This window comes from Artibeus jamaicensis, unplaced genomic scaffold (genome assembly GCF_021234435.1).
Source record: "Artibeus jamaicensis isolate MK-2021 breed Jamaican fruit bat unplaced genomic scaffold, CSHL_Jam_final contig_525, whole genome shotgun sequence".
NCBI lineage: Eukaryota > Metazoa > Chordata > Mammalia > Chiroptera > Phyllostomidae > Artibeus > Artibeus jamaicensis.
In genome coordinates, this window is record NW_026521874.1 from 10,937,606 (window position 1) to 10,954,212 (window position 16,607).

At 54.9% G+C, this 16,607-nt stretch overlaps 1 protein-coding gene across 5 annotated transcripts in view; it reads left to right on the forward strand.

The window, feature by feature from the left end:
- The window catches only part of CABP1 (calcium binding protein 1), a 48,954-nt gene extending 35,319 nt beyond the window's left edge, over positions 1-13,635 (forward strand). For 3 of the 5 annotated variants that reach the window (XM_037156237.2, XM_037156236.2, XM_037156233.2), the window contains exons 2-7: positions 5,662-5,841; positions 8,675-8,705; positions 8,938-9,081; positions 9,296-9,405; positions 9,644-9,791; positions 13,177-13,635. In XM_037156237.2, coding sequence (XP_037012132.1) covers positions 5,662-5,841; positions 8,675-8,705; positions 8,938-9,081; positions 9,296-9,405; positions 9,644-9,791; positions 13,177-13,202 — 639 coding nt within the window. In that variant the 3' untranslated portion in view covers positions 13,203-13,635. Of the gene's footprint in view, positions 1-626; positions 1,181-5,661; positions 5,842-8,674; positions 8,706-8,937; positions 9,082-9,295; positions 9,406-9,643; positions 9,792-13,176 lie in introns of those variants that run through there. The other 2 variants (XM_037156235.2, XM_037156234.2) reach the window with 2 other exon arrangements.
- Positions 13,636-16,607: the final 2,972 nt, after the last annotated feature.

The window sequence follows — 16,607 nt, forward strand, 5'->3', positions numbered from 1 at the left end:
CCCTGCTGGGAAAAGCTGGGTGCAGGGAAACGGGCGCTTCTGTCGTGGGTGGTCTGGCTGGGGCTGTGGATCTCCAGTGTGACATCTGAGGCTCAAGATGAACTGACATCAAAGCTGGAACCTGGAGGAACGAGGAAGAGCCAGTCACCTAAAAAGTTGGTCGTGGGACCTTGAAGACTGTTTTGCAGAGGGAGACCTCTCTGCCTTGCACCCTGCAGGAAGCTGGTGAAAGACCCTTGCTCAGGATGGCACAGAGGATTAGGAGTGGGTTCAGAGCCCTGGCCCATGCCCTCTGCCACTGTGCGTGGTGACGGGAGCAGTGTTTCTGCTAACTGCTGTTGGCTCAGCTGTGCTTCCAGTCCCCGGAGCCTCATCCCATTTCACCGACAAGGCAAGTGTGAAAAATGGAGCGTGATGGAGACGTCACAAGCTCTCCCAGGACTGCTCTCACTCCAGCTGCGATTGCCAGGGGGCAGTTTGGATGTGCTTGTCCCTGTGTGCTTGCATCTCTGTGTGTGTGCGCGTGCGCACGTGTGTGTGTGTGTTTGTGTGAGTGTGTGTGTGAATGCATGTATGAGGCTGGGAGCTGGGAGGCGCTCTGGCTTTGGGGGCCAAACTGGCCTGATTCCCCTCCTGGGTCTGCTGGCCTAATTCCCAGCTGCAGCTGCCATTCTGGACACCCGCCCCCCAAACCCACCGAAGGCAATTTCTCCACAGATTTGGCAGCTGGGAGAGGAGGGGCTGAGGGAGGGGGAATGGGCCGGAGAGGACTGAACGCTAATCTGGTGGAGATGATCCAGCCGCCCTCTCCCAGCTCCACCGCTCTCTGCCATCAGCTCTCTGGGCTCTGCATTTTCTGTTCTCTGCATGTTCCCCTCCTGCCTTCATCTCCTTAAGAAAGTGCCCAGAAAGTTAAACGCACACACAAACACACACACAATCCACCAAAAAAAACCAGGAGCAGGCAGACGAGTGAGGGAGCACGCGCGCTGGAGAGGGCTCAGATCAGTCCTGGAGGAAGAGCGGCGCAGGCAGAGGGAGGCTGGGTTGGCAGTGACCAGGACGAAGGTCTCTGAGCCCCCAGGAGCCTCCTTCATGGACCCGGGGACCCTGGGAGGGGCTGCCTTTGCTTAGCATGGGCAACTGCGTCAAGTCTCCTCTGAGAAGTCTCTCAAGGAAGGTACGTTTCTGGACTCCCACAGCCGGGGGTGGGAGATCCAGAGGGTGGGCATGGAGGGGGCGGGCATCTGACGCTTGCCACCCTTCCTGCAGGTTGTGTCTAGAGCTGCTTCCCTGTTGTAACCCCCGGCTTACCTCCTACCACACTTCTCTGTGTCCCAGACTCTGAGCTGAAGATGGGACGTGGAGCCGCAGGGGGGCCGTTTGGGAATTTGCACAAAGTGTCAGGAAGAACCAGGTGGCTCCTGGGATGTCAAGTGGAAAGTGTGGGTCCCGAGGGTGTCAAGAGTGGACAGGCCCCTGCAGCCGGCAGGACTGGAGGAGGGTTGAGCTGAGCTTTGGCCTCACTGCTCTCCAGGCTCCTCGATAGTAGGGCCTGGGACCTATTCGCCTCCTGTGGGGGCCTCCGACCCTCTCTGGTGTGTGTCCAGCCCTCAGAGTTGTGGGTTTTAGGTGGATCCTGTTGCCACTGAAAGGAACCAAGCAGAGTGTCCCCTGTTACCCTGGATAATTCTTTAGTCAGGTCAGAGACTCTCAGCTAGGACCAGACTGGTTCAGGGACCAGAATTGTTTCCATTGAGAAGCAGGACTCGGAGCAAAGGTGGCTTGTCTGTGCGTCGCCTCCTGTAGTGGATTTAGTGCTGTAGACCAGGATGATATCTTCTTGCAAGAGTTCCTTCCAGAAAGCAAATATTCATCTCCATCTTTCATGCAAGTCTGGGCTGGCATCTATAGGGTTTTGCTTCAAGGGGCTCTGCCTGAGTTTCTGTCCCGTGTAGTCGAGTCATAGAAGAAACCCTTGCTATCACTTAATGATGAGGGAATGAGGGGGATGCTTCCCTGCAGTGCTTTCTTTTTCCAGACAAGGAACTTAACGGCCGCTCAGGTGAAGTGATTTACACAAGGTCTCAGGTTAGCTAATGACACCTCTGCCCCCAGCCCCATCCTACCTCCTTGGTCAGTTTGACATTAGTTTAGGACATTAGAGGCTTTTCTGCTGCTCATCCTCTTCCTCACTGAGCTAAGCTGCTCACATCAAATTCCCTTTCATCTTTGCTGTTCCTTGGATCCTTCTGAGGATTAGCTGTTTCTTCTGTGCATCCTCCTCCCATCATCTGTCATCTTCTTAGGGGGGCTTTTGCACTAGAAGCAGCCTCCACGCTGTTGCAGAGAAATAGAAATTGATCTGAATTAGTTTAGAGGATCACAGAGTGGCTTTCCCCCTGGTTCTGTCCAGAGCTTGAAGAGGTGAATTTAAGAACAAGAATTATCCACTGGTCCCACCCCACCCATCTTACCTTACACAGCAGAGGGCTTAAGAATCAGACTTCTCAGGTTTCCTCCTTTCAGCTGTGTGACCTTGGGCAAGTTACTTGACCTCTCTGGGCCTCCGTTTTTTTAATCCATCAAGTGGAAATACTAATACCCACCTGGTCAGGTGATTGTGAGACCTGAATAAAGTGTTGTGCACACTGTCTGGATTATAGACTCAGTGAACGTTAGCTATAGTGGTATTATCATCAGAATCATAATTTTCCACGCAGTGTTCTGAGATGATGGGCGGGGAAAAAAGGAAAGGAGGAGAGGTTTTGAGTCCATGGAGCAAGGTTAAAGGTTGCAGTAAAACTTACTGTATCAGTTTCATGTTTTTAATAAAAGTAACAGTTGCTTTTTCATGAATATTTACAACACCTCCAATCTCTGTTATCTCATTTTCTCTTTCCCACCAAATTGTTCTCCTGGCTGTTTTAGAGAGAAAGGAGTGGGACTCTGAGATAAGAACTTCCCTAAGGTCACCCAGCCAACTGGACACCAAGCTGGGACCTAAACCCCGGCCTGTGTGAGTCCAGAGCTGGCATTTCATTTTTATTGTTGCCTCTCCCTTCTTCCTGGTGTCAGAAATGTTATTCATAGATTCTGCAGTCTGACCTTATGCGTCATCCCGTCCAGATTCCCACTGACAACAGCACTCCGCTCTCCCACCTCACTGAATGCTCACTCATTCAGCTTCTCCTTGAGCGCTTTCGGGAAGAGGGAGCTCGGACCTGTCTGACCTCAGCCAGTGTCTGCAGTTAGAAAGCCGTTAGGTCATAAGGCTTTCTGGACCCTCCTGTTGCCATGCCACACTCAGGAGGCATCCGCTCCGTGCCAGGGAATGTGGTCTCCCCGTGGGCCACTGCCCGCTGGGAACTGGTAATGGGGAGAGGCGGCCTGCTCCAGGCTCTAGGAGGGCAAGCCCAAGCTGTCAGGTGCCATCACTGGCCAGGGAAGAACAGCAGCTTCCTGGGGCAACTGGTGCCAGGCAGGATTATGATCCAGAAGCGTTGTGGAAATTCCCCAGCCACCACGGGTTCATTCTTCGTGGGAGCAAGTTGTTCTCCAGCCTTCTTGTGTCTTTCCTGACTGGCAAGTATTCCCCCACTTCCTCTGGAGCCTTCCTTCTGGCACCCAGCGTCTCTTAAGTTACATCACTGTTACTATCATCATCATCGTCCTTGTCATCGTCATTGTCATCACCATGGCAACCCCATGTATTCTGCTTTTACCATGTTCTAGGCACTAGCTCATTCCTCATGAGAGTCCCATGCGTCACCATGCTTATGCTTATCCCCATTGCATACAGAAGGAAACTGGAGCACAGACAGGTGAAGTGACCTGCCCAAGGTCAGAAAGCAAGCAAGTGACAGAGCCGGAATTGTCCCTAAGACTGTTTGAGTCCAAAGCAAGTGTACAGCACCTCCTCTCAGAGTTCCGCACTGCCTGCTGCTGCCTCCTGCCTGGCTCGTGCTCATTCTGGGGCAGTGTACATGCGAGACAGCTAGAACTAAGCGGCTGCCTCCCTCCAAACATCTCCTGACGTTGTGTCCTGGGACTGAGCCACTGCCTGTGGTCCCAGGATTCCTTAGAGCCAGCCTCCAGTCGGGAAGGTCCCTCTGGCTCTGGCCTCACTCTGGCTACGTCCTGGAAGCCTGTGTGAGTGTGGCTGAGGCTCTGAACCTCCTTTGGCTTCAAATCAGAATGGCCATTGGTCTGTCTGGCATCCCTTAAATTCTCAGATTACCTAAGGCTCACCCGTACTGCACTCACTGAACTTGGGCCTTGGACTGAGGTCCTTCGCCTTGAATCTTGAGTTGCTACTTCCCCTTTGTGGGACCAGAATACTGTTTCTCCCTCTCTAGGCCTGGAAGGAGCTTAGGAAGGCAAAGGGGAGTCTAGTCTGTAGCCAGCCCCACAGTGTGGGACTTGGGGAGAGTACACATGAGAGGGCAAGATGAAGGGCAGGTTACTCTGCTGCTCAGCAGGGGCGGGCGGGCTGCCCCTGGGTTAAGATCTTCTCGTGGGTTTGACCTTCTTTGAGCTAGAGGAGCACGGCAGGAAGAAGAGCCGCAGCAAGATGAAAGGGTGGGGTATGCAGCTCTGGGCTCTTGGGGGCCCCGGGCATCCTGCAGAGACGGGTGGAATAGAATGTTGTGTCTGGATGCTGCCCTTGTCCTGAGGGGGATGGTCTGTGGGCAGTGCTGACTTTTTATAGCTGCATGGGAACCATCAGGGAGGAGGATGGGTTGGCCCAGGCCTGGGAGCACAGCTATATTCGGTAAGCAGAGAGGGCCCGTGCCTCAGCCTCCAGAGGTCAGCAGGCTGCACCAGGCAGGGAGCCAGGGAGGCGGGAGGGGGAAGGGAGACTTGCTGGTGAAAGAGTGTCTAGTCTCGAAGCCACAGACGGGGTGGGATGCGACCCACAGACATGCTTTGTGTTATCCACCGGAAGGTCTGATGCTTTGGGCTGGAGTTACGTAGTGCTGCTCCTTCAGAGGGCACACGCAGCCTCCACTGAGCCCCAGTCTCCCACCTCACATCCGCCCGCTTCGTTCGCGGTAGCTATGGCCCTGTGCCTGCAGCCCCCAGTCCAGCAGACCAGCAGACCAGCTGAGGCTGCCCTCTGCTCAGATTGTCCTCACTGCCTTCCAGCGGGGCTCCAGTGGGGGGTGCAGTGGGGGTAGGGCCAGGAGACAGTTTGGGAACTTAGCCCCAGGGTTTGCACTGGGGTGTTGGGACAGTCTGGAAGTGGATGTTACTCCATTTATCTCTCGATGAAAACTTCCCATTGGTTGGAACAGAAGCCTCCTACTGCCTGCCTTTCTCTTTGAGCCTCTGCATGCACATGAGTGTGATTCTCTGCACACGTGTGTGTCATGTTTGTGTGTGTGTGCATGCACCTGAGCCACCTGGCGGGTACCACACCCAGCTCTCCCTGGAACATCTGTTTCAGCCAAGGACCGGAGACCATCTGTTGGACCAATTTGACGCCTGCCCTCGAGCATCCTGGGGGCTCTCTGACCCCTGTTGTTGGACTCTCAAGGGTCTGCTCTTGAGGACACCCCCTCTAGGACCAAGAGCCCAGCTGGGGCCAGGCGGGCCCCGTTCGTTGGGCAGGGAGGTGATGCCTGCCTCTCTTTTGTGTTTGCTTGGTGCTGGCTGAAGATGCGCCAGGAGGAGACAACCAGCTACAGGGCGGTGCAGACGAGCGAGGAGGGGCTGGCGGCTGGTGGTGAGCTTCCGGGACCGCTCCTGATGCTGGCCCAGAACTGCGCTGTCATGCACAACCTGCTGGGCCCCGCCTGCATTTTCCTGCGCAAGGGCTTCGCTGAAAACAGGCAGCCTGTACGTAAGTCGGCCCCAGTGGAGCCGTGGCTTCATGGGGTGTGAGGAAGTGCTGGGAAGATGAGGGGCTCTGTACACAGAAGCGTGTGTCCCCCAGCAGACATGCTTCAGACCCTAACCTGTGAACCTGACCCTTAAAGGTTCCCACTCATGGCTACAAAGCACTGGTGAGTCCGCCTCCATCAGCAAGAAGTAACGACAACAGCTAACATTGCTTTGGATTTTTCTTGAGCACTTAACCACGTGCCAGGCACTGTGCTGAGAGCTTTGGTGCATTTTCTCGTTTAAGACTCAGAGCAGCTCTAAGAGGTAGGTATTATTATCCCATTTTAGAGATGAGGAAACTGAATGGGAGGAATAACCTGCTCAAGGTAACAGCTTGTGGGTGATGGAAGTAGGACTCAGACTCAGGAAGTCTGAGTCAGGGCCTCCTGTGCTCAGCACAGCAGTACTGGATGCCCAGCACTGTCCAGTAGGACTTTCTGCCATGCTGGAAACATCCTGTAGCCTGCGCTGTCCAGTAGAGTAGCCACATGCAGCTACTGAGCCCTTGACATATGACTGGCATAACTGAGGAACTGAATTATTAATTCGGTTTAATTCCCATTCCAATTTAAATAGCCACATGTGGCTACTGTGTTGGCCAACTTCCTTCAGGTGTCTGAACAGCCACAGGCAGGAGGGGAACAATGATGGTGTTACAGATACAGATGTTCGTAGGTTCCACTTCTTGAGTGCCACACGCTAGACACTTTACATGTCTCGTTCCGTGGAGCTCACAGAGGCTCTGGAGATGGGTCCTGGTGTTGCCGTTTCTCACAGATACGGAGCCGGTGCCTCACGGGAGTGGCCGCCCATAGCCAGGAAGCAGCAGATCTGAGCTTTGCACTCGAGTCATTCTGACTCTAGAGGCCACGCTCCTCTCCCCGGCCACTTAGGTTGGGGAGAAAGGAGTGTGCGTGTGCTCATTTCCACCTGACTTCCCCCCACATTGCTCATGGGTCCCCTGCCACGTGGGTGGGCATCTCGTTCCACTCGGGAGCACAGTGCACGAACCCCTGCCTCTCTGCACAGAGGAGGGTGCGACGCAAGGACCAGCAGCCAGGACCAGCCAGGCTACAGGTCCACTGCACGGGGACACCTGGCTTTTCTGCCCCCTGACTGTGCTGGGTGTGTGGGGGAGGCTGCAGGGGGGTCGGCAGCACCCCATTTCTCCAGTTCTGTGGAGCTGGGCCCTGGAGAAGCAGGGGGCTGCCTGAGCCCAAGCCTGCAGGCTGCAGCAGGAGGGACTGTTACGTCTGAGCAACGTGCCCCAGCGAGCACTCTCTGCGCCTGCACAGGCACATCTGTGGTGCTCACTCACTTTTACTTCCTGGGGGGTCGGCTTCGAGATCAGCCAGGCCAAGTCTGACTTAGACTGGCTATGGGGGGGTGGGTGGGGAAGAGGTGGGATTAGGTGGGGGGGTGGAGTGACAACCTGTGCACTGTGCGCAGTGACAGGCTTGTTAGTGGCAGTCTGTACGGTTACCTGACAGAGGCACACACCTTCCATGAAGCCTGCCCTCGGCCACCAAGGCCTCCTGCAGGACCCGGTGGCTCGCATCCTGCTCATTCCAAGCACACATGCACAGTCCACGCCACCTCGCCTCTTAGAGCCTCTTCTGAGCACCGGGTCCTGTGCGCCTACTTGTCCTGCAGGATGTTGCCTCGTAGCCCCTTTCTAGAAGATGCTCAGATTTTCCAGGGCTGGGATCCCTTTCTCAGAGGCCGATGTGGAGTGGGTTGGCAGTGGCTGTCTCTGCCCACCCCGACCCTTTAGCTAGAACAGCCTGTGTGCACAGCTGAGATGCCTCACGCTCACAGTGGCACACCTGCGTGTCTGTACTTACAATAGGTGTGCCCTTACCTGGCATGTACTTCCTCGGGGCAGGCACACCCGCCCCATGTTCTCTCTGCCCAAAGGCAGGGAGTCATGTCATTTGGGGAAGAGGAGCCCTGCGGACCAGTTTGGGGGCTTACTAAGCAGGTCCCGCTGGGCAGCCGCATCCGTTTCGTGCCAGTCTGTGTCCCTGCTGGGCAGGCCCGGTGCCATGGGCCCCTCACCAGCTGCAGGTGCCCCCCTGCGTCCTGTGGGCCTGCTCTTTAGAGACTTCTCTGCCATCTGTTGTGATGCTGAGACCCAGGGTTTCCTTGATTCCCCAAGGAGACTTGGGCACTGCTTGAGGCTTTAGTTGTGTGCTTTGGACCCTGGTGGCAGCCAGAGGCACTGGCAGCCCCCAGGGTCCTACTCTGCGTCCTCTGACAGGGCAAAGTGTAGGCCGGGGGTCAAATCGGAGAAGGTAGAGCAGTGCCCAAGAAGCAGGGCACAGCCCTAATCCTGCCTCTGCAGCCTCGGGTCCTCCTCCTCCTCTTCCTCCCTCGGCCTGCCTGTTTAGTCCCTGCTTTCTCTACCCTTCAGCCCGTCTCTTCTCCCATTACCTTGCAGGCCTCCTTTATGTTGTGACTTCCTGCAGACCCTGTTTCATTTACAGGTTTTTGCCTCAGGACCAGCTCTGTCCTCTGACATATTCTTGTGTCTGAAATAAGGGGCTGGGTGCAGAGTTTCTGTACCCAGGCTTGATGGGGCTCTTGGGTCCCGGGGCATCTTCTATGACTACAGAAGACGTGAGGGTGCACATTTTCCCCTCAGGGACATGGTTCAGGCACGCCTCTGCTGCAGCCCCCACGCCTCCACCCAGTGCCTGCTGCCACTTACTCGCACGGCCCTTGGGCTGGGCATTTTGTGACTCTGGGCCCCTCGCAGCTGCTAACAGGACATGTTCTTTTGTTTCAGGACAGATCACTGCGGCCAGAGGAAATCGAAGGTAAGACCTGGCCCTTAAAAGGGTTTACTCAGCCATCCTGGAAGCTGAGGGAAGGGAAGATGGGTGCGAGGAGAGGCAGAGACACCTTGGCCTGCAGGGACAGGGCCTGTCAGAGCCAGGCATCCTGGTGGACCAGGGGTCAGAGGGCTGCATGGTCAGGGGCAGCTCCAAGCCAGTGGGCCCTGTGGCTGTCTTTGCCCCCAACCACATCCCCCTTTGTTTTCTTCCCCAGAGCTCCGAGAGGCCTTCAGAGAATTTGACAAGGACAAGGACGGCTACATCAACTGCAGGGACCTGGGCAACTGCATGCGCACCATGGGCTACATGCCCACGGAAATGGAGCTTATCGAGCTGTCCCAGCAGATCAACATGAACCGTGAGTCCCTCCACGGGCACCTCCTTCCCGGGCCCCGCCGCCGAGCTATTCTTCGACAAACCGCCTGCCCACAGTCACCTCTCTGTCTCACGTGGCCTTTGGTTAAACCTTGGACCTGGCCCTGGGCACGTCAAGGAGGGGTCGGTGGTGCCCTCCGCTACTTAGAGGTGCGGAATGGTTAGATGGATGGCCTGACTCTTTCCTCTGTCCCCAGTGGGTGGCCATGTGGATTTTGATGACTTTGTGGAGCTAATGGGACCAAAGCTCCTGGCGGAGACGGCCGATATGATTGGAGTAAAAGAACTGCGAGACGCCTTCCGAGAGGTGAGTGACGGGCGGTGGGCAGGCGGGGCGTGGGCAGGTTGTTAGAATCCCAGCCCCATGGTGGCAACTTGAAAAGGAACCTGAACACGGGGTCCCAGACCAGGGAAGGGGCTTGGACAGAGAAAGTTCTCTGGGGGAGAGGAGGGACAGTGACTCTGGAGGAGGAGCTCACCCTGCGGATCTGCTTCTGACGGTCTCTGTGGTGTAGCTGCCTCCCCCTCCTCCCTGCCCTCTCTAGTTCGACACCAACGGTGACGGGGAGATCAGCACCAGTGAGTTGCGAGAGGCCATGAGGAAACTCCTCGGTCATCAGGTGGGACACCGAGACATAGAGGAAATTATCCGAGATGTGGACCTTAATGGGGATGGCCGAGTGGACTTTGAAGGTAGGTGGGGCTTGCAAGTGGGCAAGGAAGTGGCTGTCCGTGGGGCTCTGCGCCGTGCGTCCATCCCCCACCTTCCGTCCTGCCAGCCCTCCATCCACGCACGCCTCTCTGCCTCTTGTCTCCGGACCCGTCCGCCCACCGTCCAGCCACGTCTCTTCATCCGTCCATCCGTTTGTCCGTCCATCCATCCATCCATCCATCCCTTCATCTGTCCAGGTTCCTGTTTATCCACTCGTCCATCTCTCAACAGTTATCATAGAACCATTTTCCCATGCACTCATCTATCCACCCATGCATCCACTCATTCTTCTTCTTTGTTTTTAGATTTCGTTTATTTATTTTTAGAGAGAGAGGAAGGGGGAGAGAGAGGAAGAGAAACATCAGTGTGTGGTTGCCTCTCCCGTGCCCCCTACGGGGAACCTGGCTCACAACCCAGGCATGTGTCCTGACTGGGAATTGAACCAGCGACCCTTTGGTTTGAAAGCCGGTGCTCAATCCACTGAGCCGCACCAACCAGGGCTGCTCCATTCTCCTATCACTCACCTGTGCATTCATTCACCGCCCATCTACCTGTGTACACCTCTCTGTGCATCTGTGCATCTCCAGTTCTTCACATATATATATTTCTACCCATACTTCATCGATCTGTTCCTTTGTTTGTATAGTCATTTTCCCATCGGTGTCCATCTGCACATCCATCCGTCTCTGTCCATCGGTCTGTCCATGTCCCTCTGTAGAAGGCATTTTTCTGAATGCCCATCCCTCACACTGGCGCTTACCTGTATTTTTGGACTATAAGATGTACCTTCCCACCACCCAAATTTGGGGGGAATAATGGTGGTTAATGCTGCTGGTGAGATCTGTTTACATTTACATTGGTGAAATATTATGTTGTTTATGTTATTAAATATTTTACCACATTGTTTGCTTCAAAAGTTGTTTTCCTGTTTTTCTCCTCTAAAACCAAGGTACGTCTTATGGTCCGAAAAACACGGTGGGTCAGCCCCTGAGATCTGACCACAGCTCACTTCCTACCTGCAGCTCCCGCCATTTCTTCACCCCCACTGCTCCTTGCAGCCGAACCGAAGTGCTTGTGGTCCGTGAACTTGCTAGGCTCCTGTTTGAACGCAGTCTTCTTTTTATCAGGGTGTCTTTTATTCCATTGTTCACGTGGGCTGAACTCTGTTCATCCTTCAAGGTCCCCCAGCCCTTCTTCCCGGGCTCCCCAGATTGAACTTCCTCCTTCCTGGGCCTCACAGCACATCAGGGTCACCCTTGTCTTCACACTGTCCCCTACCTGCTACTCATAGTTGTCCCTCTGCTTGACTCGGAACCTTCTCATACCAGGAACCTTGTTTCTCTCTGGATCTCCCTTGTAACTCAGTACCTGGCACACAGCTAATGCTCCGTGAAAGTTTTTTTTAAGGAATCGGTAATGATCCTAATAGTTATCCTTTATTGTAGACTTGTCATGTGCCAGTCACTTTACATATTTTACCTCATTTAACCCTCACAAGGACTCTCTAGATGGCACTGTTATTGCCTCATGAGACGAGGAGGCCGAGGCTCAGAGAGGCAGTGTCCCTTGCCCAGGATTGCTTAGCCAGCAGGAAGCAGAGCCGTGTCATCGACCCAGGTCTGGAATCTCATGCGCTGCACACATCGCACCGTGTGCAGCCCTGGACACCGTTCGCAGCGCTGCAGGCTGCACGGAAAAGGTGCAGTAAAGCACCGACTCTGTTCTTCAGACACTGGGTGCTGAGCACAGAGGCTGGATAAGCACGTGCCCGACCGGGAGTGTGTCCAGAACACAAAGGTTGGGAGGCCCTCTATGGGGAGTAGTTGTTCTTCAAGGTTGAGTACAGTGTGGCTGGAGGGAGAGAAGTTGTTCTTCAAGGTTGAGTACAGTGTGGCTGGAGGGAGAGAAGTTGTTCTTCAAGGTTGAGTACAGTGTGGCTGGAGGGGGAGAAGGCTTTGCTGCCTCCCGGTTGAACATCTCAGGATGTCCTGTGTCCGGTGAGTGCCCCTCACAGGTGGCTGCCCATCCCTGAGGGCCTAGCGCCCCCGTTTACTCCTCATGCACGTGTCATGCACCTCTGTGCACTGAGACTCGATCCCCACCGTGGGGAGCGTAAGACCAGCCAGGAAACAGAAGCCAGCAATACAGCTCGTGCTGTTGTGGGGGAAGTGTAGTGGGCCGTGGCGTGCAGAGGGGGCACCTGTCCCAGTCTGGAGGAGGGATTAGGGAACGCTTTCTGGAGGAGCTTATGAATAAATAGGGCGCTAAGAAAGGAGTAGGAGCTACCAGGTGAAAAAGAAGGAAGAAATATTTATCCAAATGAAACCTGCACATGGATGTTTTTATAGCAGCTTTATTCATAATTGCCAAAACCTGGCAGTAACCAAGATGTCCTTCAGTAGATGAATGGATAAATAAACTGTGGTCCATTTGACAATGGAATGTTACTCAGAGCTGAGAAGAAATGAGCTATCAAGCCATGAGAAGATATGGAGGAAACTTGAATTCACACTGCGAAATAAAAGGAGCCCGTCGGGAAAGGCTGAACACTGTGTGATTCCAACTCTAGGACGATCTGGAGAAGACAGCGCTGTGGAGACAGTAAAGACAGGGCTTGCGGGGCTGTGCGGGGAGGGACGAGTAGGCGGAGCACAGAGGGTTTTCAGGCAGTGAAACCGCTCTGGGTGAGACAGTGATGGCGGGTACGTGTCATTCATTACATACATTTGTTCAGACCCGTAGAACAGACACCAGCAAGGCTGACCCCTCATGTAAACTGGACTTGGGCATGATGATGTGCCAGTGCCATTCACCAACTGCAACAGTTGTTGATGGCGGGCAGGAGGTGCCCGTGTAGAAGGAGGGAGTGTGTGGGAACTCTCTGTACTTGGTGCTTGATTTTGTTGTGAACCTAAAACTGCTCTAACGGAGAAAGTCCAGTCTGAAAAAAGAAGGGCGAGGGGACAAACTGCAAGGAAGCTGTGGGGTGAATGGAGTGGAAGCGAGCCTGTGGCCCTGATGGCGCCACAAGGGAGAACGTGTAGTTGGGGGCCAGTGGGGAGAGAGGTGTCATCTGGGGCCGGAAGAGAGAGGGTCTCAAGGTCATGTCAGGATAAGGACATTATCCATGGGCATCCACGGTAATGTGGATGGGGGTCAGGTTTGAGAAGGGGGTCGGATACGCCACTTGGAAAGTTCGAGCCGGCTGCTGTATAGAAGGTGGATTGGAGGGGCCCATCTGTATGTGGGGGGCCAGCACGGAGTCAGGAGCCGTGGCCACGGAGTGGGGACCTGAGGAGATTTGGAGGCAGCGCCCTGAGCAGGCCCTGACCACTGCTTTCTTCCCACTCTCCTGTACCCTCCCAGAGTTTGTCCGGATGATGTCCCGCTGAGGCCAGAAGGGCCCTTCCAGGACTGCCAAGCTCCCACAGGCCGGGGGAAGAGGAGCCGGAGCTCGCCTCACCCCGCTGTAGCTGCCGAGAGCCCAAGACGTACTGGCGGACGGGGCCTGCCTGCACCCTGGGGAGGTGCCCACCCCGGACCCCCACCCCTCCGCACTGTGAAAGACTCGCGATTCCTGCAACTGGAAAGGGGGGCGCCCGCCGACAAGGAGGCCACAGTGCCAAGCTCGCAGAGGTCATGCAAGGCGCCAAGTGCTACGCACCCAGCCACTGCTGGCTGGGTGGGCCAGGGAGCCCGCCAGCAGATCCCGCAACAGCATGTCTGCCCTGGGCAGAGCCTCCTGCTGCCCTCCTAGCTCTGTGCCCATCCCAGCTCGCCTCAGCCCCGTTATCTCAGAACCAATAAAAATATTTCCGAGAGCAAGACAGCCGTGGGGGTCTTTGCTTTTTGGACCTGGTTGGGTGACATGTTTCTTGGGTACCAGCTGCATGCCCAGAACTGGTTGAACATTCCTGCTTTCAACATGCGCTCACTGAGTACCCCTTAGGTACCCAGCCACCTCCTCACCGACCTCTGAAGCCAGAACCTAGTGCCTTTACCTGAAAGGCAGACTGGAGGTTGTAGTGACTCAGCTGGTGCTCAGTTGGCACAAATAAAGTCGGGTTCTACAGTAAGACCTCAATGTTTAAGTGAAACAACATATAATGAAACCAATTTTATTGTAGGCTCTTTGACACAAACAGGAGTTAAAGTCCCAAGCATCTCATTTTTCCAGGATCTGCTGTATAAGAAAAAGAATGGACATTGGGTAAGCATGTAGCAAGGTCTGCCCCCCTTTCATATTGGTCAGGGAGACATGAAATAATCCCATTGTTATATGGCTTCAAATTGTGATGCTACCATTAAGGAAAAAGGGACCTTCCTTAAGGGACCTTTGACGGGGTGTACTGAGGAGGACCAGCCTTCTCTGGGGAGATCAGAGAGGCCCTCCCGAGGAGGTGAGGACAAGGTTTTTGCCCTGGAGGACACTCGAGTGTGTGTGAGGGGAGAGATGTAGAAAGAGCTGCCATCCCCTCCTCCGGGCAAGAAGCAGAACTGTAGGGTGGTGAGGCTCTGGGTTTATTTGCTGTGTGTCTTTGGGCCAGTCACGTCCCCTCTCTGAACCTCAGTTTCCTCAAATGAGGGCATAATAAAGGCTAACGAAGTTCACAATAAGTGCTCTCAGGCGTTGCATTGCACACCTCTAGGGGCCGATATTGACATAACTGCAGTGGAATTGTGCCATGTGGCACAATTATTTCACAGCCAATTATAATCATTGTAATTAATTCAGCTAAGTGGAGGGTTGAAGGAGTCCGAAAGAGAAGTCTGTGGGTGGAGCTTGCCCAGAATCTTTGACAGGCATGGGGCATAATCGGGTGTGGGACGGACCCAAGTATTCCAAGCCAGTGGTTCTCAAATTCTAGTGCGTGTAAGACTCTCCTGGAGGGCTTGTGAAGCCGCAGATGTGGGGCCTACTCTGGTGATTCTGATGCAGCGTTTGGGGTGGGGTCCATGACTCTGCATCTCTAACAAGCTCCCAGGGGATGCTGACGCTGCCCAGCCTGTGGACCACAATTTGAGTAACAGCTATAAATTCCAGACACGTGGGAGGCAGGTGTGCTTCCAGGCAGCCAAGGGGGAGGGGTGCAGAGGACTAAAGGCTGGAAGTTGGAGGTGAGTGGACTGTCCCGTGCCCGTGTGTCGTGGCCCAGGGACCATCCTTGTTCTTAGACCTGGCGGGAAGTGCGGGAAAGACTGTGGGCCCTGCCAGAGGCCTGTGTAATCCCCATGTTCCTGAGGGCAGGAGGGCCGAGGGCTCCAAATTCACTCAACTAATCCAATTCTGAGGCTAAGCCTTTGGCTCCGTGCCCCCTGGCAGCCTGCAGCCCTGCTGCTCTCGCGCCCACTCAGCTCGGCCCAGAGGCCCCAGATCTCCACCGTTTCAGAAATGCCGTGTTTTCGGAGGGCCGGAGGAGCAACCTGTGGCAAGAGGGCTTCTGGGGGGGTGAGCCCCTGGGGCACCATTCAGAGAGAGTAGATTTGGGGTGTTAGGTAGGACACTTCTGTCCGTAGTGTGACCTCTTAGGAAAACAGACAGATGGTTTTGATTAAGTGACTTGACAATGTAGCCAAGGAACTGTTCAGAGGAGCTCTCATGCCCAGGACCAGAGGAGGCCCAGGGGCTGGGTGGGCCTCTGCCTCCTCCAAGGCTGAAACTAGAACTCCTCACCTTGAACTTGTCTTAAATTTAGGGGTGCCTAGTAAGATTGTTTGAAGAAAGGGCCGTGTTACTTCCCAAGACTGAGACCCATTTTCCCAGTAGGACCCTATCCCAGGCAGGAATTCTCCCTGCGGCCCGTACTGCACAACAGCTTGACACCCCCCTCACGGGACCCTCGCTATGTGTCATCTTGGAGGAACTCTCCTTGTCTGAAAGGCCCTACACGGGGCCTGGATCTGCCTCCCAGTGACCTGTCCAGTCCAGTTCATTCACACCTGCATGCAACTGATAGTTATTAACACATGGCCGAGGATTTATTGAGCACCTATTATGTGCCAGGTCCTGTGCCCAGGTTCCTGTCTTCAAGGAGCTCAGACTCTAGGAGGGAAAACATAAGAAAACAGACAAGTATGATGTAATAGTACTGCTTACTGCGTTACTCTCCAAGGTCAGCCTAGGAGAAGTGGGGGAACATAAAAGCCAGTCCAGTCTGGCTGGCTGGGTGGGGGTGGTGTGGAAGGGACAGATTTGCTGGGACCAGAAGAATCAGCTGTGCTTAGAGGAGGTGAGGGGAGGAGTGTTTCTGGTTGAGGGAACAGCACAAGCAAAGCCCAGAGGAGAGAAGAGCATGGCCCCTTTGGGAAACGAAGCAATCCATCTGTCTGCCTGGTGTTCTGGGCTGGAGGGAAATGCAGAGAGAGATGACGCTCATCAGAGGGGGCAGAGTCCGATCCCAGCACAGGCCTGGGAGTGTGGGGAGCCTCAGGTGGGACCTCTGAGGGGCTGCCTCCTTGTGTGAGCCAGGCCCACGGCAGCAGGAGCCTGGTGCCCACAGCAGGCTTGCCTTTGGGGCGGGCAGGTCCAGAGGGTGGAGCAAATCACAGGGCAGCCAAGGGCAGCCTGCGGCACTGTGGTTAAGAACATGGCTGTGATCAAAAGGCAGAGAAAACAGACATTCTGTGCCCCTGAGAGAAGAACACGACCCGTGGGGTCTTGCCCAAAGGATCAGCCTTGAGTCTGATCACGCCTACAGAGCCAGCGGGCAATTGGCAGGAGATTCAGAGGACAGAGGAGCGCATTGAGTGGCACTGTACTGCATCAGCGAAATCAGGCTGGGAAACCCCCAGGTCAA